The sequence below is a fragment of the Mytilus galloprovincialis genome, chromosome 6 (assembly GCF_965363235.1).
Source record: "Mytilus galloprovincialis chromosome 6, xbMytGall1.hap1.1, whole genome shotgun sequence".
NCBI lineage: Eukaryota > Metazoa > Mollusca > Bivalvia > Mytilida > Mytilidae > Mytilus > Mytilus galloprovincialis.
Window position 1 is genome coordinate 11,154,519 of NC_134843.1, and position 24,868 is coordinate 11,179,386.

At 31.3% G+C, this 24,868-nt stretch overlaps 2 protein-coding genes across 2 annotated transcripts in view; both read left to right on the forward strand.

The window, feature by feature from the left end:
* The window catches only part of LOC143078923 (uncharacterized), a 57,600-nt gene extending 54,504 nt beyond the window's left edge, over window positions 1-3,096 (forward strand). The window contains exons 3-4 of the mRNA XM_076253988.1: window positions 665-923; window positions 1,781-3,096. Coding sequence (XP_076110103.1) covers window positions 665-923; window positions 1,781-1,791 — 270 coding nt within the window. The 3' untranslated portion in view covers window positions 1,792-3,096. The remainder of the gene's footprint in view (window positions 1-664; window positions 924-1,780) is intronic.
* Window positions 3,097-6,505: 3,409 nt separating this feature from the next.
* LOC143078922 (lachesin-like) lies at window positions 6,506-22,211 on the forward strand. The gene is made up of 7 exons (XM_076253987.1): window positions 6,506-8,809; window positions 11,218-11,327; window positions 13,167-13,425; window positions 14,124-14,281; window positions 17,460-17,661; window positions 18,826-19,059; window positions 19,722-22,211. The coding sequence occupies exons 1-7, from the start codon at window positions 8,752-8,754 to the stop codon at window positions 19,832-19,834; spliced, it is 1,134 nt and encodes a 377-aa protein (XP_076110102.1). The 5' UTR covers window positions 6,506-8,751; the 3' UTR covers window positions 19,835-22,211.
* Window positions 22,212-24,868: the final 2,657 nt, after the last annotated feature.

Below are 24,868 nucleotides of genomic sequence, written 5' to 3' on the forward strand. Positions count from 1 at the left end.
CAAATCATGCAATACTGCCATTCATGACTAGGTCGTTTAAAGTCTGACAAAACGTAAAGCAAGTAATTTACTAGTCTGTTTCCCGGCTGTTATTGAAATTCTAGATATTTGTATATTCAGAAGGCATACTGAATGTTTTTACGGAGGGCACCAACCTAGTAATTTACACCCTTGGTCTCTTGCTGTTTCACAAAATAATGTTGATTTTCATATCACGCAAAATGACTTACGCCCTCACGATCCTAGTTCCATTGCATTGTAGCAAGACCGGTCTGAAATCTTGATTTACACCTAAAAATCAACAAGTGGTTGGGAAGAACACTTTTTCATGACAATAAAGATGTCTTCAGTTTTCTGGTGGGAAAATTTCACTTTTTTTAAACACATTTTCTGTATCACCTGTTAATGGATTATCCGTTGTAATAATTGTTATGTTTATACGCTAATTTTGAGAATATCTTGATAACAAGGTTGATCGCCATTAAATGTATCATTATCTGACAATGTGGCTTCCTAAACTGAAAATAGTTTCAAGCATGGCATACCTAGTCAGGGCCATATTATTATGATAGGAGATGATTTATCATTTGATTTTAAACTTTTGAATTATTTTGATATTGGCTTTAAAATTCAGTTTAATTGATTTCATCTTACTTGGTAACAGTTACAATGGATTAGAAAGACCCCACCATCTGGAGAACCTTTGCATATTTCCTCCGATGAAACTATTCGTATTGATGAAATTGTTAAAGGACAAAAGAAATATGATGTGGTGAAATACGGAAATACCAATCGTTTAATGTACCAACTGATTATTCGATCTTTAACGGAGACAGATGCAGGAAATTATACATGTCAGATCTATCTACCAAATCAGAATTACCATGAATGGCCACAAAAGTTTGGTGTTTTAACTGTGAAAAGTAAGTATTCTATGTGATTAAGGTTTGCCATGATAATGATGGGAACTTTTTTCAACCAATACAATGAAACATAAACACAAATCTATCTAGCTATATACATATATACTTAATAGACTAAACATTGTAATATTTTATCAAATAAAAAAGTAATGAAACATTTATGAAGCGACATGTGGTGCATGTATGATTGGCAACAATGCAACTTTATAACAGAGTCCAAATGATATGGATTTAAAGAAATTTTTATGGTTTTCATTCTTTAAAAAATATAAGTTTAAAGAGAAACCGAAATTTGCACATTTCGGTGGTTATTTCAACTTTAAATTGTTTGAATGTTTGAAAGTGATGGAAAATAATGTTTCAACAAAATATGAGAAGACAAAAGATTCTTCGGTTACATGTAAATGTATCAGTATATTTTATTGTTTTATCTGCCAAACGTATGATAAAGATAAAGCTTTTCAAGACTTTTTTGATCGTTTTGTTGTGTCTTTGACACATTCCCTATTTCCATTCGCATTTTATTTGAATTTCTCTAACAATTTAATACCAAATAGATTACTGAATGAGGAATTAATTTGTCTTTACTGCATTAACATTTTTGCAATTATAACACGAGCTTTGTCTGTAAGCATACTGATTTTATGCTCTGCCAAGACATTTATAATTCGCCCTTACACGACAACAATTTGGATCTTTATATGTCTATTTATTTTATTTGATTAAACAATGTACAAAAACACTCATCTTGCAAAGTTTGTACGTCACAATTTTCAGAAATTATTCAATGATATAATGACAAGAAAAATGAAACAATTAGATTCAGCTTCAAACTTAATTCTCATTTTTCATTTTAGGACACTGTTGATGATGGGAAAGCGCCATCTACATACCAAGTTTCCAAGGTCACATCGATGTTTGGACTCATCATTAGCTTCATCATCAACAAGTTTCTTTTAAAGATGAACGTTTGTTTAAAATCTTCTTCACTAATTATTCCATGTAAAAAATAACAACATTGAAGTTTTTTAAAAGAAATGTATATATTCATTAAATGTGTGCCATATATTATTTGTTTAGCTATCTCCCTTTGATTATTTATTATAATCTTTTTACAGAACCAGTACTATTTTTGACAGCATATAACAAAAAAAGGGAAAATTTCAGAACGAGATTTGGAACAGGACTCTTGTGAATGTTTTACTCTTTTGTCAGCCACCATAAAATAAGTAATTTTTTTGAAAAAGGCAACATAATTTTAAAGTAATTTCCATGCAATATCAGTTTTTATTGACATAATTAGAATTAGAGGTAGTCAAGTTGGCGGCTATGTTGGAATACAAACTGGAAGATTTTACTTCATTCAGTGACCATATCACTAGAACAAGCTATTCTGATTTTAGATAGTCTAGGAAGCAGTGAAAAAGAAATTTATAAAACGATTTGTTTATCATTACTCGCAAACATGGCATTAAAGGGGAATAACTCTTGCTCTAATTACAACAATATTGAAAAGTAACCATTATGGTACAAATGTTAAATTATTTTTTTCTGTTGAAAATTATGAAACAGATGTTATAAATAAGAAAAAAAAAACGGGGATGGCTTTTTCAATATGAATAACACATTCATCAAAATATTAGAAACAGTACCGACTGATATGTGTTCTTATAGAGAAAAATGCATTTTATATGTAATCTGGGGATATAAAAGGATATCTTGTGCAATTTTGAAGAAATCTAATAAAAAAATTGATAAACTTTCTAAAGGTAAATGAAGTAATACAAATTAAGGGCAGACTGTTTTGATGTAATACTACAGAAAAAACTACAAGCATAACAAGATATCAATGAAAGTTTAATGACCGTTAAGGAAGCACCTTATTATATTTCTAAAAAAATGATTTTATGTTTATAATTTTCCTTTGCATTTTTTATTGATTAATTTTTACATGTTGTAATCATCTGTATTATTATACTGTTATGTTATATATGGACAGATTAACTTTGAGCATTTATTAATTATCATGAAGTATTTGTAGTTATTTAGAAGACACATACTGCTAATGTCTCGAATCTCCAAGATGAGATTGGTTTATCCATCTCATATCTTTTTTTCAGTTTAATATATTTGTGTCTTTTTCATGTGTTATGTGTATAAATTTAATTAGTAAGTAGTTTTTTCCATTGAATTTTGGCTATTAGAAGGCCCTTTATCCTGAACCCCGATGATAGTCCGTCGGACGGGGACGATAAATGGCTGACCCGTGTTAAGAGAGAGTCATATCTCTTGCACGTTAAAGACACCCTTGTCGATTTCGAAAAAGAGTAGGCTTATGCCGCTACAAGGCAGTACTCACACCCGCAAAGTGGAAAGGGATTAATATAAGTTGCAAAACTTGTTTCCCAATCCACTATAGATAAATATGTTTAAACATAAACATATCCTGAATTTCTGCATGTTAAAATTAATTATTCCCTGACATAATTTGATATATCCTCTATCCAGTAAAATCATATTTAAAACAAAGACTAAATATCTCATATCCAGTTTATAAACAAGTGTGCTCATCCTTTATTCTGTAACTGGATAATTGTGTTTTATTTAAGGTACCCTATAGCTAGCTTATAAAGAATCAGTTCCAAAGTTCTAAATAAACTGAAAAAGCCATAGCGTAAAATGAAAAAAGACAAACAGTGAAACAATAGTACACAGTGTTGGTATAAATAACTTTGACAATTTCGGAAAAAAAAAACGTTCTGACTATATAAAGCTCACATCAAGTGGAATCTTATGGGATTTGTCAAAGTTTTCCAGTCAGGAATATTTCTCCGCTCTATAATCTGATGCACTTTGATGGAAGCTGCATGTAGTCTCTGCGCGGTGTTCCCTTTCGGTAGACTTTATAGAGTTGTTCGTGTCGTAGCGATCAAAACATTTGCTTCTATGTGCGCCATATAAATTCATTGGGACATATTTTTTAATAGTAAGCTGCAAATTCGCCGTATGTTTTACCTTTTTTAGCATTAATAAATTGAACCATGCCATACCATCTCTTATGTAAGTTGTGAGTGATGGTAAAAAGGAAGATAGGGAAAGTGCACAAGAGACTTAAGATTCGAATTGCTTCACAAAATCCGATTTGCATGATTTTCTCATGGTGCCGTCATTTTTAAAAGGGGATAATGGAATGGGTTCGACAACACATGTTCTATGATAACATCATCTCTACATTTTGCCAAAATCAGTGCACGTTTAATGACAAGTTATGGATGTATGCGACCTGAAAGTATTTCCCCCGATTTATATTTAAGGTTGAGTGTTTGACTTTGATATTGGACTATACAAACTCCTTTTGATCTTAAGAAAGAGCACTAGTAATAAAATGTTTAGACATGTTCACGCCTTCCTCGACAACTGTGAGCAAAGAACCTCGATTATGTCTTGAAGCATGCATTTAAGAAGAGATATTGATAAGACACTGAGGGTGGGATTCCACACCAAAGGGATCAGTCATGGATCATTTAGATGGTTCACATTGGCAAGAACATGTTCTTCATCTCTTTTCATTGCTGTTGACTTTGTTTCTTCTTGTAAATTTGCATAATTTGCAGCAATTCCATCCCTTTTCAGCATTACACGACTAATGGATTTTATGAAATGTCTAGTAAGGGTTTATCTAACAAGCAGAGACTTTTGATTTGCTATGCCTACAGTGCCACCTAATCCCCTTGAGGCTTTTATAACGGTCTTTTCTGTTGCCATTTCATAGTACTGTCAAAATGTCCAAAAATCTGTCTAAAAAGCAAAGTAGCCATCTATAAAAGGTGATCGCATGTTCTCGGAAAATTGAATCATATCGAGTATCCATCTTCGTGCGGTACGGTTGGTTACAAAAACATAATGTTACATTTGTGATTACGATCTCAAGGAAGAGACCAAATTCCCTCTCGTTCTGCTCTTACATTTGACAGCTAAATGTCTACTGTTTCAAGGAACATATCCTAGTATGTAAATGTAGTAATACATCAAATCCCAATTGCTTATATGTATCTATAAGAGGCTGTATATGATCCTCGAATAGCTCCGTCATATGAGCGTTATGAATTTTGTCTTGTTTGAATTGCTGCAATAGTGCTTCAGAGACAAATGAATTTGATATTATTGATTAATAAAGGTACAAATGTTTGAAATATCATATAAATGTTAATTTATTTACATTCTGCGTTAAAAGAATTATGAAATTAAATTGGAACGTACTCTTTCAAATGCAAAGTATTCGTAGTGTAAAACTTTTACAAAAACTCTTTAATAACGAATTAATTTTGCTCAAATTTATTCGAAATCGTTAAAATAACATTAATAAGGTGTAACAACAATGTATATGTAACACTCCCAAACGTGTCCTTCCCCCCAAACGTGTCCGATTCCCCCAAACGTGTCTTTTCTCCCTAAACGTGTCCAAAATGTACAATATTCCCCAAACGTGTCCGATAATTGTTTTTCGCCAAAACGTGTCCAATATTTAACGCCGAAACGTCACAAGTCTTTTAGCGCTTATACATGTATCTCCTAAACAAAATCGCTGATAATGTTTACGGCAATTCTATGATGGGAGACACAGGTGGTGCAGTTGTCATTTATCAGATCTAGTTAGTTCAATGTAGGATTTTAATGATTATAATAATTGCAAAATTAATCTGTTATTATTAAATAACTTTGACTGAAATCGCTTATTGTTCAGTTGCAAGTATTTCATATTCATTTAGAGCGATCATACACATAATTCTGAAGTTGAATTAATTGTTAACTTTGTTAATTATTTTGTACTTATAAACTCCGATGATGCCGTTTATATTATCCGAATATTGCATAGCGGGCTTTTAACAGTATTTTTTTCTCTCACTTTTGTCAATAGTTTGAGTGTATTTCAAAAGCCCATCAAATTATAAACTTGTTATCCGGGTTTTTAATAAATTTCAGGTTTCCACCATCACTAAAGACACACGATAAGAAACATAACGTCCAGTGCCAAATATTTCATGCATAAGTTTTATAGATTCTTATTTTATGAATATGACTGTTATGTGATCAATGCCGGGTTTAAATGCAAATTTATTTTGTAGTGTATGAATAAACTTTAGACTGTTGTCCAGTTGCAAGTACTTTATGCATATTTAGAGTGCACACTAGTTTTGCAAGTTTTAATGTTTTTACAGTTGTACTGTACACATTAACTTTAAACTGATGATTTTAAACTGATGATCGCGTATTGTCCAGTTGCAAGAACATGTATTTCATGCATATTTAGAGAGAACATACAAGTTTTGTTTTTGGTTTTTTTTAGATGTTTTTGCAGTTCTATTTAGAGAGAACATAGGCTACCTGATTTTATTTATTTTTTGACATTTGAACATACATGTTTTAATGTTTTTACTGTTCTATTGTTAAGATAAACTTTAGACTGCTGGTTGCGTATTGTCTAGTTGCAAGTATTGCATGCAAATTAGAGAAAACATACAAGTTTTAATGTGTTTTCAGTTCTACTGAATAAATTAACTTTAGACTGTAGATTACGAATTGTCCATTTGTCAGTATTTCATGCATAGTTAGAGAGAACATTAAAGTTTTAATGTGCAGAGAAACGGACACTTTGACCCGTTAACTGTACAGTTCAACTCAACATGTTTGCTTACAATTTACATACGATATAGCCGAAATGACGCCCCCACTTTAACCCTGTTTAATTCTTCCGGTTAGAAAAAGTACTAACATGCCTTATGTATATTTATAATGAAATGGTAAAATTAGTATACGTTAATGTAATATATAGCAATAACCAAATAACGCTGGATATGGACACGTTCGGGGGTTCGTTGAGAAATAGACACGTTTGGGCGTTTAATGAAATCTCGGGATTGAAATGACACTCTTTGGCGCTGTTTTCAACTAGACATGTTTGGGGGAATCGGACACGTTTGGGGGGAAGGACACGTTTCTGAGTGTTACATATATAATAACAGAAATCATGTCACGGATGTTATTATATGTTGACCTCAAAACTTTTCTCAGTCGATTTTTTGTTTAAGTAAACTAACGTACTTCAAAGCCCATTTTACGAAAATAGCTCCGTACGATTTTTTGACGACAAGTTAAAATCTTAAGTTTAACATTTGAACTACCAATACTATAATTTATAGCCGTATAGTTCGGATGACAATTAAACTTCTTAAATAAGCGACTTACTCGGTCACCGTACTAAATTGAATTCATTAGTTTATGTGAAATATTTTGACTAATTAAGTCATTAAAAACGATTCGTTTCAAGTTTAAATATGAAAAATCTATCAAATATGAAAAAATCGTCATTTTTGTCAAAGTGGCCGTATCCGTGTCCATCCTCAACCTTTATGTATATCTGTTATGTATAATCAACGAATACAACTAATATTTCATATCATCAATTAACACGAATGCGGTCACTGTCATTTGAGACTGAAACCGTATAAATTTCACTAAAATGCTAAAATGGTAAAGATTTCACTAATTTTGCATGACTTAATGATGCTAGTACCCGATATATGTGCACTGTATTGTCTTAAACAGTCCATATTTGTGTATCTGAAGCATTTTACTTACCAATAAAAAGCTTAAAGATAACATTTTCACAATTTCGTAAAACTGCTATATTTTTGGGCAAAAAGGGTTCTTGCTGAATCTACTCCTTCAAAAAAAGCGAATTGGCCATCAAAATTATAAATTTGCAATTGGTAAAGAACTGTTATTTTAGAGCTATTTGTAAATTACGTATATCTGCTGATATACTTTACAATAAGTTGATCGTTTTTTTTATATTCCACAAAATGAAAGAATTTGCAACAAATGCTCCACAGGCAGTGTTGAAAAAATGAAATAAATTGTTTGACTCCATGTGTAAATACCTTACTTTTCTCTTTTAAACAATCATCAAACAATTAGGTATTTATCAAGCTGTGAAGACAATCAAGTTTTTAATGCTCTTGGAAAATTTAATCAAGTCAATATAATAAAAATAAAATTAACGGTACCAATTTTCTTGTCCCAGATGCGCATTAGTTAGCTTTTTTTTAATTTTTCGTATAGATAGATCATATACTATCAACCAAGTATTTTCTTTACAGTGTAATTGTTTTTTAATGAAGTATTTGAAAATATATATGTATTATATACGCTGATCAATGTTTCCCCCGGATGCACATAGTGTTAAATCAAGCAAAACTTCTCACTAATATGAAAGTTGCATCAAATTATATTATATTGAAATCGATATGTGAACAAGAATACACAAGTTTGCAGAAAAACATTAGCCTTTGCTAGGTAGATTAAGCAAAAAGAATTACTGATGGGCATAATTTTATTTTATATTATGATTCCGGAAATACCACACCGATAGATCTATCCTGTAGTTTAACCTAGAAAGTTGAAAAGAATTAGATAGTTATGAAATATAATGACTACTATGATTCACGGATGGGTTACTCACCTGGATTGGGAAAACCGGACCACATTGATTGCTCATAAGAATGAATCGAAAATATCTATGTTTACCAAAATAGAGTACCAGGAGTGCATACAACACAAAATAACTTTTCTGGTTTGGAACGCATATTAACGAAACAATCGCCTGTGTGGTAAAGATCAATTTATACATTAAAATCATTGAAGCCAAACCGTGTTTACATTCATGTCGTATTATTATTGTTCAACTTTGACATTTGAACCAAATGTTGTTTACCTGTTACATGAAACAGGATTTAACTAAATTTGAAGTTTGTTACTTAAAGTATTGATGACAAAGATGACGAATGTGAGATATTTCGCCGTTTATTCATCGATGGTATGTATCGGTAAGCATTCATTATTTACAATTTTACATACATTTTCAAATTGTTATAATAGCGGTAAAATACCAAAACAATTCTAAATCGTAATATCATTTTTAAACAACTGTGTCTAAAACTATTTTGTAAAAAGAGGCAGACGATACAAAAAGAGAATCAAAAGTTTGAAAACAGTGAAGTAAAAGACCAACCGATACACAATTGGAGAAAATTATCCCACCTAAAAACGCCGATAAGACAAAATGTAAGGACTAGATCAATGCCATTGCTGTGAAAATTACTTTGTTTGGATATTACCAATAGTCAGCACTTCTCGGTTTACTTAATAATGTTATTTTTTTTCTAAATTTACTATTAATATAATTTTACTGTTTGCAAAAGTATAAATTAAAAGGATGTTCTTATCCCAGGCAGGAAACCGTAGCCACATTTATCACAACCTTTTGGAACTTTTGTTCCTTAGTGTTCTTCAACTTTGTACATGTTTTGGCTTTCGACCTTTTTTCATCTGAGGGCCACTAGTTAGTCTTATCTGGACAAAACACAAGTCTGGCGTATTTAATTCTAAACCTGGTACCTTTTGTTAGCTATTATTCGTGAGTTTCTCTGTCTTATATATTCTCCAATTTATTTGTATTGTAGTCATGTCGTGTTCTGTTGTCATTTTGATGTCATATGTAACACTGCCATTAAAATAGGGATTTGGCACGCCATAAAACAAGATTCAACCCATCAACATTTATTCTTATTTTTTTCTGTACTAAGTTAGGAAAATGGCCGTTGTTATATTATAGTTCGTTTCTGTGTTTTTTACATTTCACGGTTGTGTTTTTGTTGTGTCCTTGTTCTCCAATTGTATTTGATGTGTTTCCCTTAGTTTTAGTTTTGTAACCCGGATGTGTTTTTTCGCAATCGATTTATGCGTTTCAAACATCGGTATGCTACTGCTGCCTTTATTTAAAGATAATTTTAAACACTTACTGTTTTGTATCCCCTTCGTATTTTTAACTAGTTTCTGCAGGAATTTTCAAGAGATTAACCTTTTAATGCTCTCATCTTAATTTTGATATTAGTGCCATAAAGTAGTATTACTGTAGTATTAATGTATAGAACTTTCAATCTTGACCATGTAACATGAACATGGTATTAATAATGGCCAAGTTTAGTTGTTATAACCCTGAGGCAGACAATCAAAGGCCATTTCAACTATCTTATTCTACTTTTAATACCAAGGGCATGTAACAGGGCCAATATGTCAATATATTGATACTTTTATTAACCAACTAAGGCAACTTCGTTCAAATACATTCTTTGAGTCTCGGATGAATTTTTTTTAAAGAAATTGTCACTTATTTAAAGAGATAAACAATATTTCGATTTAATCGATCTCCCGTTTCATCTGTTCATGAATCATGACTGTTATTTCGTAATGTACGGGTACGATTTCGTAATGACTGTCTACGAAAATTTCTACAGTTGACCAGTTGTTGAAATTATCCTTTTATAAAGCATGGGCATATCTAAACATATTGTAGTAGTTTGGTTAATAATGACGATTAAATTATTTTTGCTGGTACCAATATTCGCGGATTAAGAAAAACTTGCATTTTCGAAGAACTTTTAATTTCGTGGCTTTACCGAAGTTTACGTACAAGTAAAGGGAAAATAAAGGATTCATAAACATTTAATTTCGTGGTTCACTTGTTCCCACATTCATGAAAATTGCAATTCAACTCAAAGTTACGAATCTATAGAACTGTTTTAGATAGTGAGTGTGCAGGAGTTTTTATTTGTTGCCTCTCGGTATTTGAATAAATTACTCTAGTTCCAATATATGATACGACATTAAAGATCATTTCTGAACCTCAAATTTTCTCATGGATAAAAAATGATAGTGTCAGTATACGCTGACGATGTTATAAAAGCATAGTTAATCATAACTTTGAGTGATCAGTAGCAGATGTTCGAATTACTCTTTGATATCTATACTTTTAATAAAAAACATTTTTTTAGAAGAACCTTTTTATAACTGGTACATCCCTGACAATGGTTCAGTAAAGTTATAACAGAAAATTAAGATTACCGAATACTATTCCTCCATATGTAAAATCAATGTTTAGCAGCTAAAAGAGTTTTTTAAATAATACTACTGACTTTTTTATTATGTTAAGTCTAAGAATTTTGGTGTGGATCTAGTTGATATTTGACCATCTCCACTCTTTTTTGTGTTTTTAGTACTATTATCACGCTTGCTGGAGCTGTAGCGTACTCGTCATGTGACAAAATCCAAATTAGTATACAATGACAAAATAAATGCAATTGCCACTAAAAACAACTGTTCGGGTGCTCTATTAAATATTTGATCATTGTAAAAAGAAAGTCTTTCAGTCTTTATTTTTATTTACCTTTTTCAGTTTTTGGTGTCGGACTTGAAAAGGTAGATAATAGTTTACCAACTGTGAAAAAAGAAGACCAGACAGCATACATGAATTGTTCTGTCATAAATTTACATAATAAAGAACAGGTATATACTTATCAGTTTTTTTCTATATAATATAAAGTATTTTTTTAGAATAATGGCTCATAATCAGATTTTGACCCAAAGTAACTTTATCAATGATGAGTACTTTGTAGTTGAAATGCGACTATTTTGATTGAAAAAGCGTACAAGTAAAATCAAGTTTTCAATGAACAGTTTTTCTTTCATTTGTTTGGTTAAGTGTGACAATTGAAGAGGAGATATGAAAATGTAACTCAATTGTGCCACACATGTTCTTTAAATTGTAAATTATAATTTCTTGTTTTTATCTTCCCTTCCAGTTTGCTATATTAAAACTCATTCTGAATATTCGATTAATACAAAACATTGATAATAGTTTACAGTGTATAAATGCTGATGATTATTGACGATTATCCTGAAAATAAATATATATATTTACATTAAAATATCTAATACCGTATAGCGGGTTATTTTCGCGGGTGTAAAATTTCGCGATTTTCATTGAATAAGGTATACGAAAAATTTTGGCGGTTTTTATTTTGGCGGATTCAACATTTTTAACATTACCTTTGCATGTGCACTTTTAAATTGGCGGAATTTATTTTGGCGATTTTGTTCTATCCGCGAAAATAAGCGAAAATTTACACCCCGCGAAAATAACCCGCTATACGGTAATATGTATAGATCAAGGTAGCAAGTCAGAGTTTTATTACAATGTAGTACGATATGATCCTTTCGTATTCAGCAACAAGGATTCATGAATGTGCATTTTTTAACAACTAAGTGTTCTTATCATTTACCGAGAACAGATAGCTTATTCAATACCGAATCTAATTACGAAATATAGGTTAAGAGTTCATGCAGGCAAAATTTACTTGTGGTGTTTAAAGCTTTTTAAGAATCATTTAAATCAAATATATATAAAAAAAAAAATCAAGTATCTTTACATCATTGGATTAAAATGTTTGGGTTTGAGCATTGCTGCTAAAGGTAGATAAAGAAGAGTGTTCTCCACTTCCAAATTTATAAAGTTATATATACATATTTACGAAATAATTCATAGGGGCTTGAATTTATCGTGATTTTACCACGGGTTGGTCTATATGCTAAATATTTAACCCCTGAGCGAAGGCGAGGAGTAAAATATAGACATAAAGGGACAACCCGTGGTAAAATCAGGATATATTCAAGCCCCTCTGGATTATTTCGATTCTAATATGACAAATACGGCAATTCATTTGGATCGAAGCTTCCTAGGTGAAGGCATTATTTGCCGTTCCCATAAATATACCCACTTTTAAATTGACGTGAAAGAACAGAGCAAACTTAATAAATGACATGCTTTAATCATTTTCAATAACGTATTTAGATAGGTTTTGGTGATAGTAATTTATAACTTTACTTTTTTGTTTTATATGGATACAAACAATGGTTTAGAGAGCACATTTTTTGCATCGTTGTTTACGTGTCATTGTTGTGATGATTTTCGCTTTCACAAGCGTATATTTTCTCGTAAAATACTTATATTCTGACGTTATCGTTCTATTACGCCGGTAAGCTTATTCATAAAAAAGCAAAACACGTGGGAGTACGATTGGAACAGCCCATGCAATAAATTCATATTTAACTACGGGTGTGTACTCACAGCGTATGAAGGACGTCATGTTTGAATTGTAAATAAAACATTGACTTTAAATAAAATCATTTTTCCATTGAGCCAATTTTGACAAAATAAAATTTGAGTAGCAACATCATATATTGATATTATTTTCTTATTTATTCATTTAACACATCTGAAAGGCAAAAACATATCCTTACGTTGGACATTTGATTAATAAAACAACACATTGTTATGATTGACAGTCACAATGGAATACAAAGACCCACTCAACTGATGATCCGTCATATATTTCATCGGAGGGCATTGCTCGATTTGATCTATTTGTTGAAGAGAGAAATAAATATAGTGTAGTGAAATACAGAACACACAACAGTCAAACGTACCAACTGATTATAGAGTCACTTACAGAGATTGAAGCAGGGAACTACACATGTCAGATATATCTCCCAAATCAAAATTATGAGGAATTACCTAGAATGTTAAGGAGTGTAACTATACAAAGTAAGTTATAACAATTGTTATGTTTATCATAGATATAGAAAGATGTGGTTTGAGTGCCAATGGGACAACTATCCATCCAAATAACAATTTAAAAAAACCCAACATTATAGGTCAATGAACGACCTTCAACACGGAGCCTTGGCTCACACCGTACAACAAACTATAAATGGACCAATAAATTACGACTGTAAAACCATTCAAACAGGAAAACCATCGGTCTAATAATATTTAATACCATTTTGCTTTTTTTATTTGATAAATGGACACGACGGTTTTGCAATAACATTTTAAAATGCTGTATGGGAATAAATTTTTAGTCATCATCAAGTTTCATAGCCTATATTTGGACTCTAAGATATATTAATGGTGTCGTTTAACTTGAAACTCTACATGTCAATGCTTGCTTTCGTCTCATAAAGGCACCGTACGGTCATCAACAATTAGCAAAGCCCATACAACATATGCATTTATTTCAAAATTCTGTCGAATCCCAGAAATGCAATCCCGATTGAAAATTATCATTTTAAAGTATCAAAAACAGGGTTGCTGTCTCAATACCACTGCACAATGCTGGAAGAGGTTTTAAAAATAGAATTTTGAATTTTGTTCTGTATAAATTTTGCAAACATATACGATAAGGTTTAAAAACAAAAATCAGTAACTTTTATTAAATAATATCATATAAAACGTATTTACAGTTGCTCCGTACATAACAACTGTCAGTGCTGCAACTGTTACTGTACAGGAAGGAGAAAATGTCACACTAGTTTGCGAAGCTTATGGTTATCCATTACCAAATATAACATGGAAAAGGGGAGATGGATCTCCTCTCCCTCATGGTGGATTACATCTTAACGTGAGTTTAAGAAAATAAAGATGATAAAGTTCTCATTAACAGTGCTACAAATCAAAAAAATAAAAATAAAATGAATATCAATAAACAATTACTTGTAAAACTAAACCACCCAATCTACGGCTCAACTTTTATCACTTATCAAACTAAGTCACACATCAATTATAATTATGACCTCTGATATACCCCCTTTCGTGGAATTGATTTCGTATAAGTAACTTATATGCATCTCATTTAAATTCATGTTAATTATTCCTTTAATTGAAATATGTATTTATAAGAAATAACAAAATCAAAGATTTATTCGACTGTTGTCTGCTCATTTGTCGGGTTCTTGTCTTATTGACATATTCCCCATTTATATTTTCGGTCTTGTCGTAAAATAAAAATTTCAATACCAAATAGTTATTATTGTGATTTTTCATTTATGATAAATCAGTTATTGTCTGCAATTACATGAGCATCTTTTGGACTTTTTAACTTTTACACAAATAAAGATCAATCAAAAATTTCGTGTTTTTTTTTCTTATAGAACGCATTCATAACAAGAATCCGAAATTCAAAAATTCCAATTCTGAATTTACAAAGCATTTTACTTGACATTCCATTTTGTCAAAACGTTTTGACACTGTGTGAATTTGTCTTTGATAAGTATCTATATTGTAGATATTGCTCTTTACTATCTGTGTGATTTCTTTAATTTACTCGACATATGAACAATGAAAAAAAATAAATTTCTCAACACTCTGAAAATGTCTTTATTAGTCATAACAAATTGTCGCATGTCTTAACTTTGTTTTGATAAGTCTTGACCTATTTTTGATATTCGTAATGGTATCTGATTCTGTCTCGGCACACTCTTGACAGTCTTAATATGTCTGAATTTATATTGACACATTTTTGAAAGCCTGAAAGATGTCTTAATATGTCTCTACACTATCTCGACAGTATAAATTATGACTGATTTTTGTATCGACATACTTTCTTGTGCTTTTGTCTAATGCCGTCGAAATGATTGTTGAAAAATTAGAATACACTGAAACAGATCTTATCAACACAAGAATGTGTCCATAGTACACGGATGCCCCACTCGCACCAATATTTTTTATGTTCATCAGACCATGAAATTGGGATCAAATTGTAATTTGGCATTGAAATAAGAAAGATCATACCATAGTTAACATGTGTAATAAGTTCCATGTTGATTGGACTTCAAGTTCTTGAAAAAACTACTTTGACCGAAAACTTCAGCGTTTAGTCATTTATCTGTATATCTGAATTCAACTGTCTTCATACATGTACATGGTTTTAACGCAGTATTTTTGTTATTTTACTTTTTTCATAGAAATATACTGTGAAAACTGTATTGAATTTTCAAAGAAAACAGTGCATTTGTAATAGATATTAAGCATTCAAGTTATTCTACTATCAAGTCTGAAGTTACAAATCGCTGAAATATAAATGGTGCAAATTACACCTCATTTTCATCTGTTTATAGTTAATAAAACTTAATTAATTTCTTATGGATTCAATATTTGACGTATGGCATATTTTATTATAAACTTAATTGAGAGAGAAAATAAAATTGTTGTTATGAACAGCAATAAGTGACTTAGTATCCCTTGTCGTGTTTTAGTTGACTGACAGTGAATACATTCAGAAATATATGAGAGATAGCTGTAAATGTAATTTTAGTATAACAAATAAAACACATTTTTTTAACCCAAATACAACATCTATTTCAACCAGTTACACTGGTTTTACTCATTTGCTTATAACAGTTCAGACCAACAGCGCGATTTCGCTTAAGGGTTATACATGTATAAGATAAACTTTATGACCTCAAACTGAGAAAGTAAAATAAAAATGATCATTTGTACACATGATTGCCTCTCAGTGGGTTGTATGCAATATTTAATGTCCCATTCACATATCAATTTAAGTAAACTAAATTCACCCTTATTCCAATCTCGTCAATATATCTTGAAGATACAAATCGAGATAAGAAACAAATTGTTAACGTCATGTTAAGCGTTGTATCATTGACAATCATAGCGCATCTTCTTGTTGTAAGATTCTAAAGGAACCCCATAAGAGCGACAAGGGGTGAGGACATACAATAGAATACTGTCGAGGTAATTGCCATTTAAGTATGAAAATAAATATAAAAAGTACAATAACACAAGCACCGAACTCTTAAGAAATTTCTAAATGGCAAGTTCCGAAGTCACTTGTTTGGTGTACAGAAAAACAATAGTAAGATGGGGAGGATGCAGTTGACCTTCAGGCATAAAAATGATGCGTTGCATAAAAGGTACTAGTATTTACAAAACACCTATCTCATGTTAAATTGAAAGGGAATAGTCCATATAACCTGACAAAACGCTTGTCTCTATCAACCAAACACTGTGTGGCTATTATGAAAAACGTCATATTTCAATTTTACCAACAATATCGTTTAAAATGGCGAAGAAAGAGTATTTACTTTATTACTAATTGAAAACGAATACGGATAAAAAGTCAAACAATGCCATTTTTACCTCAAAGTTAAAGTTTATTTGAAATGGCACAATGTGCTCTACTTGCACGCATATCAAATAAGAATAGAATGAGGTATTCTAAATTGTCTAAAACAACACCAACTCTGATTATTGGTTGATACCATTTTAAAGAATCGATGATTAATTTAATTTAAATGTCTCTTATCAAACAACACCGACTCTGATGATTGGTTGATACCATTTTAGAGAATCGATGATTAATTTCTAAGTAGAATGGTATTCTGAATGTCACGTATCAAACAACAACCATATAAATAAATAGTTAACATGAGTGTCAAATGTGGAACAGGATCTGTTCACTATGCTGGTGAACCTGAGATCACCCCAAACTTTTGTTGGGTTCTTGTTGCTTAGTCTTTTAGTTTTCTATGTTGTATACTATTATTTGTCAGTTTGTCTGTTCATGTTTTAACCATGACGTTGTTCAGTTTTTTTATCTATGAGTTTGAATATCCTTTTTTTCTTTTTTTAACAATTATATTATTTGTAGTGTTTCTGATGTTCCGTTGTTGTCCTCTTACAACTGATTTGTTTCTTTCGGTTTTGCTTGTTTTCTCCCTATCGATTTATGAATTTTGAACAGTGGTACCAGCTATTGCCTTTATTTATTTTACTTTCAGAATGGACTATACAGAATTAACAATATCAATGCCACAGATCGTGGATTATTCATATGTACTGCTGATAACAATATAAAGCCACATGCATTTTACTCAGTACAGCTTAAAGTCTTATTTGCTCCTTACTGTACAGCTATCCAGGATACAGTCGGACAAGAACCAGATCGAAAGTATCAGGCCATCTTAGAATGCTTAGTGTCTGGTAAACATATGAATATACAAAATTGCAATTGTTTCAATCAATATAAGAGTTTTGGTTAAATAAGTTATATTAATAAAAAAAAAGTCAATATGAGAAATCACGGTTTTAATAATTAGAAACTAGACAAAGTGATGCCCGTTCACTTCCCTCTGAGGTATCTGTACTATAACGAAGTCAATATTGGACATCTTTGAGATATTATTGTGTCTGAGAGACACAAGTGATAACCCTGCAGATGCAAAATGTTATTTTAAAATAAATATTACACCAAGTCGCTTATAAAATAAAAAAAGTTCAACTATCTCCCAAAGTATCAAAATTCTATTAAAAATCATAACCCTCACCAATTTCAATAAATATAGAACAGACGGCAAAGTGAACACTTCATAGAATTCAAACTGTTAGACATCAGGTAAATAACTTTGTAATCATAATGGGGGGGGGGCAGAAGGACGGACGGACGGACGGACAGACAGATGATCAACTAACATGACCCCTTTCTCTCTGTTTCGGGGACATAAAACAACAAATAACGTTATCTTCTGTATTGAAATACACAAATTAAATTGTACTGAGGATATTTATGCGTCCAAAGCGAATTTCTAGATCTACCTTATTTATAAACGCCCTTACCTGAATATTGAATATCAATAATGTATAAGAACTTAAACTTTGTGTCTAGCTATATGATAAGAAAGGACATATAACATGCAGCCAAAACGACACAATGTTCATTTCAAGTAAGGAGTTGAAACTTTACCTTCTTAGAAAAAACCCAGCCTATATCAATTGTCAATAATGCAAACATTTGTTATGAATCATCCATAAGTCTACTGTACAAATATATCTGTGAAAATGTTGAAATATCATTAATAAAAAAAGTAAAATCACAAAAATACTGAACTCCGAGCAAAATAGACGGTTACTCAAGATTTTAAATATTCAGACCGAAATAATTATTCTATAATGCGTTATTGAAAATGGAAATAAATCTAAACTAATGTATTGATTAACATGAAAATAGAGTCGGAAATTCAAACATATATTATTTTTATTATTCCTAAACATTTTTACTATGAAGATATTTATCTTAAGACTTTGGTTTTAGTTGCAACATAAAATACCAATGCCATCACCGAGACCAACTGTATGGTTTATTTTTAGCTGAGCCTAGAGCAGAAGTTGTATGGTATAAAGAAAACAAAACAACCTTAATTGATGAACAAATTCTGGATAGTGATAAATACACATTACAAGAACAATATGATGAGAGGTTGAGAGATGGCGAGAAATGGTACACATTAAAAATAAACAATGTAGTAAGAAGCGATTATAGAGAGTATTACTGTACAGCTCAAAATGAACTTGGAAAACATCAAGCTAAATTTTATCTTTTTGGTATGTATTTGTCATTTCGGGCCCTTTTATAGCTGACTATGCGGTATGAGCTTTTATCATTGTTGGAAGCCGTACGCTGACCTATAGTTGTTAATTTCAGTTAACAAAAAAAAAATTACGTCGTCTTAATATTAGAAGACCTAATGTAAAGCAAATTAAATGTTGAATATCGTTTAAAGATGCTCGATGAGCTTATTAAATCAACGACGATAATCGCTTCACTTTTCTTTTCACAATCCGTGCAGTGGGATACGAGATATACATTTTCATGCAAGAAATAGATAACATACCGAAACTATTAGAAAATTAAGATACATGAACTGGCATATTTATTCGAATATGCTCGAACAATAAGAATAAAAAAAGCTAGTAAGATCGTTGCACCACTGTTGCCAACATATCCTGAACATTTATTAAATACATATATGTTTAACATATAAAATTACAAAAAATGAGATAAGAAATCTCCACCGACGACAAAATAAAATAGAAGTTAGCAACTATCTTTTTTACCAATAAAAAATAAATCATACACCACAGCTATTATGAACATTCGACAAACTGATGAGAATCTAGATAATAAAATGCAAAACTACTTTTTTGGAATACATGTGGTGTACCTATTATTAATCTAATTTTAGCTTTTCAACCTTTAATTTCAGAACTGGTTGATTGCAGATTTTATGTGTATACAAACGGGAAAGAACCATCCAACCATCAGGCTTCAGTAGTTACCTATATGATTGGATTCCTCGTTAGCTTCATATTTTTATGAAGTACATTCAAAGTTGAATTTCCGACTAGAAAAATGTTGCTGGTCCTTGGTATACAACTTGGAAATACTGGCATAAGGCTCAATATAAATGATGTATTGGCCTTTTCATTGTTTTTCATGCTTTCCTTAATCTTTATTTCAACAAGTGTTATGATACATATGTATACAATGCATCCTCTTGACATATGATAACTCTTTTAGAAACCTGAGTACCATTATTAACAAATCAATTAGTAAACCGCCAGGTCTTTTACACAAAGAACTGCCTGTGACGATTCAGAAATATTACAGTTATTTTCCATTCGTTTGTGTGTATCAGTATTTAAATTGATAACGGACTATGTGGTTTGAATTTTCCATGGATTTCTTTAATCTTGTTTTTCACCTGTTTTGCACAGTATAAATACCTTGTGACTCGAGGTATATATTATTACATTGTATTTGAATCGCTTCAGCGTGTTGTTCCCATCAGCCTAAAATTTAAAAAAAATGTATGTCTTTGATTCATTTAATTATTGTGTTTCCAAATATAAATACATTGATCCAGTTTCCCTTTTCAGTCTTGTTAATTAAAGGAGATATTATCCTTTATATTGAAATTTATATCCACAATAAAGCGAACAAGTAAATGATATGCAAATTTCGAAAAAAAAATACTGTCACTTACTAGGCATACTATTTTATTCAACTGCTGATTGTTACATACTACCTCGAAGAAACACACTTTTATAACTCACACTGTGACAGAGATTTGTGTTCGTAACAGTCGACAAAGCAGCCAACAATGTAATGTTAGTAAGACAGCAATTAAACACGAAGGGGTTTATGCTTCTACATTCAGGTCTGTGTGCTCCACAGACAGTCACTAGAAACAATTCACTGAAAACTGTTCTATACACGTTTTTAATATTTCATGAACATCTAATTATGTGATAAAGCGATAAATTGTCCTTATAACGTTATATTAAAACGTTTTATTTTGATTTGTTATTTGTTTTCCGTTATACTTTGTTCAAATGAATAAAAGCAAGTTTGGCTTGATATGATTGTGAGTTGTTTTGTACAACTTTACAGTAGCTTTAAGTATAAATGTATTTATTAGTTTTGCTTACATTAAAATGACATTTATATTAATTGGGGTTTATCATGAACTTGTCATCTCACTTTATTGGGTGGTTTACTATCTTTGCCCACAGACAATGACGTCACAGTGCATATCCCATTCTTATCTTATTTGGCTACGTCATTACTTCACATGATGTTTGCGTCTAATGTATGTCGAGGTGCAAATAATACATAAAATTCTATTGTTTTGGTCAGCTTTTTTCCACCATTCCCCCGCAACTCTTGTTGTTAGTGTTATTTTTATTTTTAATTATAAAATATCTTTTTTTTATTTTTAGTTAATTTGAAATTGATGTTATGCTTGCTGTTTATAATTAGAGAGCCGTGGTGTAGTGGTTAGTGCATCGGACTACTAACACAAAGGTTCCTGGTTCGATTCCCGTTTGGGATGAAAATTTCAGGAACTCAATATTCGGCTCTCCCTTGACACCATTTGCGAGTATGGTCTTGAGGAAACGATGATAGTCCGTCGGACGGGGACGATAAATGGCTGGCCCGTGTTAAGAGAGAGCCACGTCTCTTGCACGTTAAAGACACCCTTGTAGATTTCGAAAAAGAGTAGGCTAATGCCGCTACAAGGCAACACTCGCGCCCGCAAAGTGGAAAGGGATTAATATAAGTTGTAAAACTTGTTTCCCAATCCACTATAAATAAATATGTTTAAACTAAACTAAACTAAACTAGTTTATCATTAGTTTTTTTTCTCACTTACTTGCCATTATTTTTTATTCGATTAAGTACAAAAAAAAATGTATTTTTATTACTTTGTTTTATATGGCATAAACTCTATTAACCATTGACCTCAGTTTTTTAATACAATACTGAAGTAAGGTATAAGTACTGCATTGTAAAACGATATTGATGTATGCTCTGAGTCTCTCATTTTGACACCATACTGACGTATGTTCCTTAATACATTTTGTAATGCTATACAAGTCAGACCTATGGTCAGGTTGCTTCATTTGTTAATACTTTGCTACTGCTGGTACGATTTTTATCTATTAACTTATTATATTTTCTTTGTTAAAACATTTTTTTTTTCATTATTTGATGAATGGCTTCGATTCAAAAGTTTAAGTCCATCGATAAAACATTTCTTCAAGATTTGGCTAGAGTTATCTCACTTTGCGATTGGAGATAAGCGGATTATACATGATTGGTTTTAATTTTGTTGTTGTATAAGTTCCTAGCTGCTATATTGTAAAAAAAGACATTATTTTATATTATTGATTAAACAATAGTTTACTTCAAAGTCTTTGTATATAGTAGTATTTTTCTCATCACACGTAGTTGATTACAAACGGCAGAACTGTGTTGAATGGGAATTGAGGTTATGGTTTATACATGTAAGAATTATCATTTCTGTGTTTAAAAATTGATATATGGTAAATTAAAAGACATTAATTTTGTATTAGATATAATTATGCTAAATAATTGGTCTAGTACAAGTGAAGTTGTAGTTATCAAAGATACCAGGATTATAGTTAAGTACGCCAGACGCGCGTTTCGTCTACATGAGACTCATACCTGACGCTCATATCAAAGTATTTATAAAGCCAAACAAATTCAAAGTACTAATTTCAAATAGAAATTGTCTATTGAGGATAAATAATATGTGTTTATGATTAATCTCCTTGTGTCTCTTCATTCATACGTTTGAAAATTTTCAATCTACATATAACGCATCTAACCTATCAAAACGAAGCTCAAAAGATATAACGAATCGCCTTGTCTATTTGATAACCTAGTATCTAAATATAAAGCCTATCTCAATAGGAAAATAGTGTACGTGGACTGTCATTGGTATTGATACTTTCGCTCACATGATTAATAATTTCATATCTAAATATAAACAAACGATGAATTTAGCTGTAAATATCTTGTTATCAATTAGTTTATTTGCTGGGAGGCAATTTATCTTATACCGAATACTTCCTTGATAACCTGGTAAATTCTAGTAATCGTGTCTATCTGTGTTGCATTATATACAGTAAAGATAACTGATAGGGTGATAGAGCAGATAATTAACCCGATAGATCAATGTAATTCTTTTTTAGGGGTAGATATGTGCTGTTTCTTCCTCTCAAATGTGTTTTTTATTTATTCAATATTCTGAATGTTTATCGAACGATTGGAAAAAACTCACTATACCTGGATGTTTACAGGCATTTTGTTATGTATATGATGGTGGATTAAACCTGGTTCTATACCTAGCAAAACCTTTCACTTGTATGACAGTCATATAAACTTCCATATATTGACAACAATGTGCGAAACTAAACAAATAACATACATACGAGGTTAAAGAGTCAAAAAAGGGTACAGCAGTCAACATTGTGTTATATTATTGATCACTATAAAAGCAAACAAATATGTCAACAAACAAAGACAAACGCGCATATAACCAAGGCATATTAACCAAAAACGAAAGACAAGAACACGAAATATACAAAGCACAATTACAGAATGACGAAACGTATAAGTACCGCGCCACGTCAAAGGGCTGCTTCCAAAACTCGACTAGGCATTAAAAATCCATATTTCCAAGAACAAATAAAAGAACACTATAACACGCAATTGAGCTGATGACAACGCCAGTATCTAGAAGCGATACTTCAAGAACATTATGTATTAAATAAAGGCAACAGTAGTAAACCACTGTTCGAAACTCAATAATAGATAGAAAATAAAAACAAATCCGGGTTACAACTAAAACTGAGGGAAACGCATTAAACACAAGGGAAGAACAACGACATAACATTTAGATGCAAAAACACACAAAAACAAACTCGCATTAGACAAAATCCGACGAGATTGCCAATATATAACATCAAAACTAAATACACGAATATGGGATAGAAAATTACCGTGACACATGTGAATTCACACTCAAATATAAGAGTAACCCAACGACACAACATAAACTTTAAAACGTAACACACACAAAAACAAACTATAATATAACAATGACCATATTCCTAACTTGGTACTGGACATTTAAAAAAAAAAGTGGGTTGAGCCTTGTTTGGTGGCATGTCATACCTCCCGTTCTAATGGCAAGGTTAAATATAACATTAAAATGGCAACATTACATTACAGAACTACAATAAAAATATAATAAAAATAAATAAGAAAACATATTTTAATTGTGAAATTGATATGGATTATCTACCAACAAGGTTTTATGTATTTTACAAAGAACAGATTTAGAAAAAAAAACGTTTTATTGTGACGTATATATAATCTTGAAATTCATACTATAATAAAGCCAAAGGTCCATAAAAGGTAAAAAAAAAAAAAAAAAAAAAATAGAATGACAAAACAAACAGAAAGTACAGGATACTAAAAATACTATCGATAACTGAAGACAAAGCAAATAATCCAAACCAGAAATCATGAATGGTTTTCTTGTAAATTAAATAAGGTAAGAAAAAAAAATGTTCTATAGACCGCCTTTCAAATTCATTGAGTACGAACGCTGTAATTTATTGAAGTTCGCTAGAAACACTAAATCGCAACGTTTCGTGTTTATTGTGACGACAACAAAATTGGGGATCAGGTATATGCTCTCTCTGGGAAATGACAAAGCGACAGTTGAATACATTAATCGTTCTATTCTTTTGGTTGAAACAAAGATTTTATTCAGCTGTATATCAAAGCTGTGATCTTGTGCATTCAAACCCAGCATGCAATTTTAAAGCCCCGAGATTTTTTTTCTTCAAAAGTGGATAGTTCACTCAAATATTTAAGTTTGATGGTATATTACAAACTCTCTACTTTTACCAAATGATATCATATATACATATAATATCATATCTGACATAACTGATAATGAATTGACACTTTGTTTAAGGGTTACAGAATACATTGATATACAATTAAGTAGTCGTAAACGTTGTTGTTTTATAC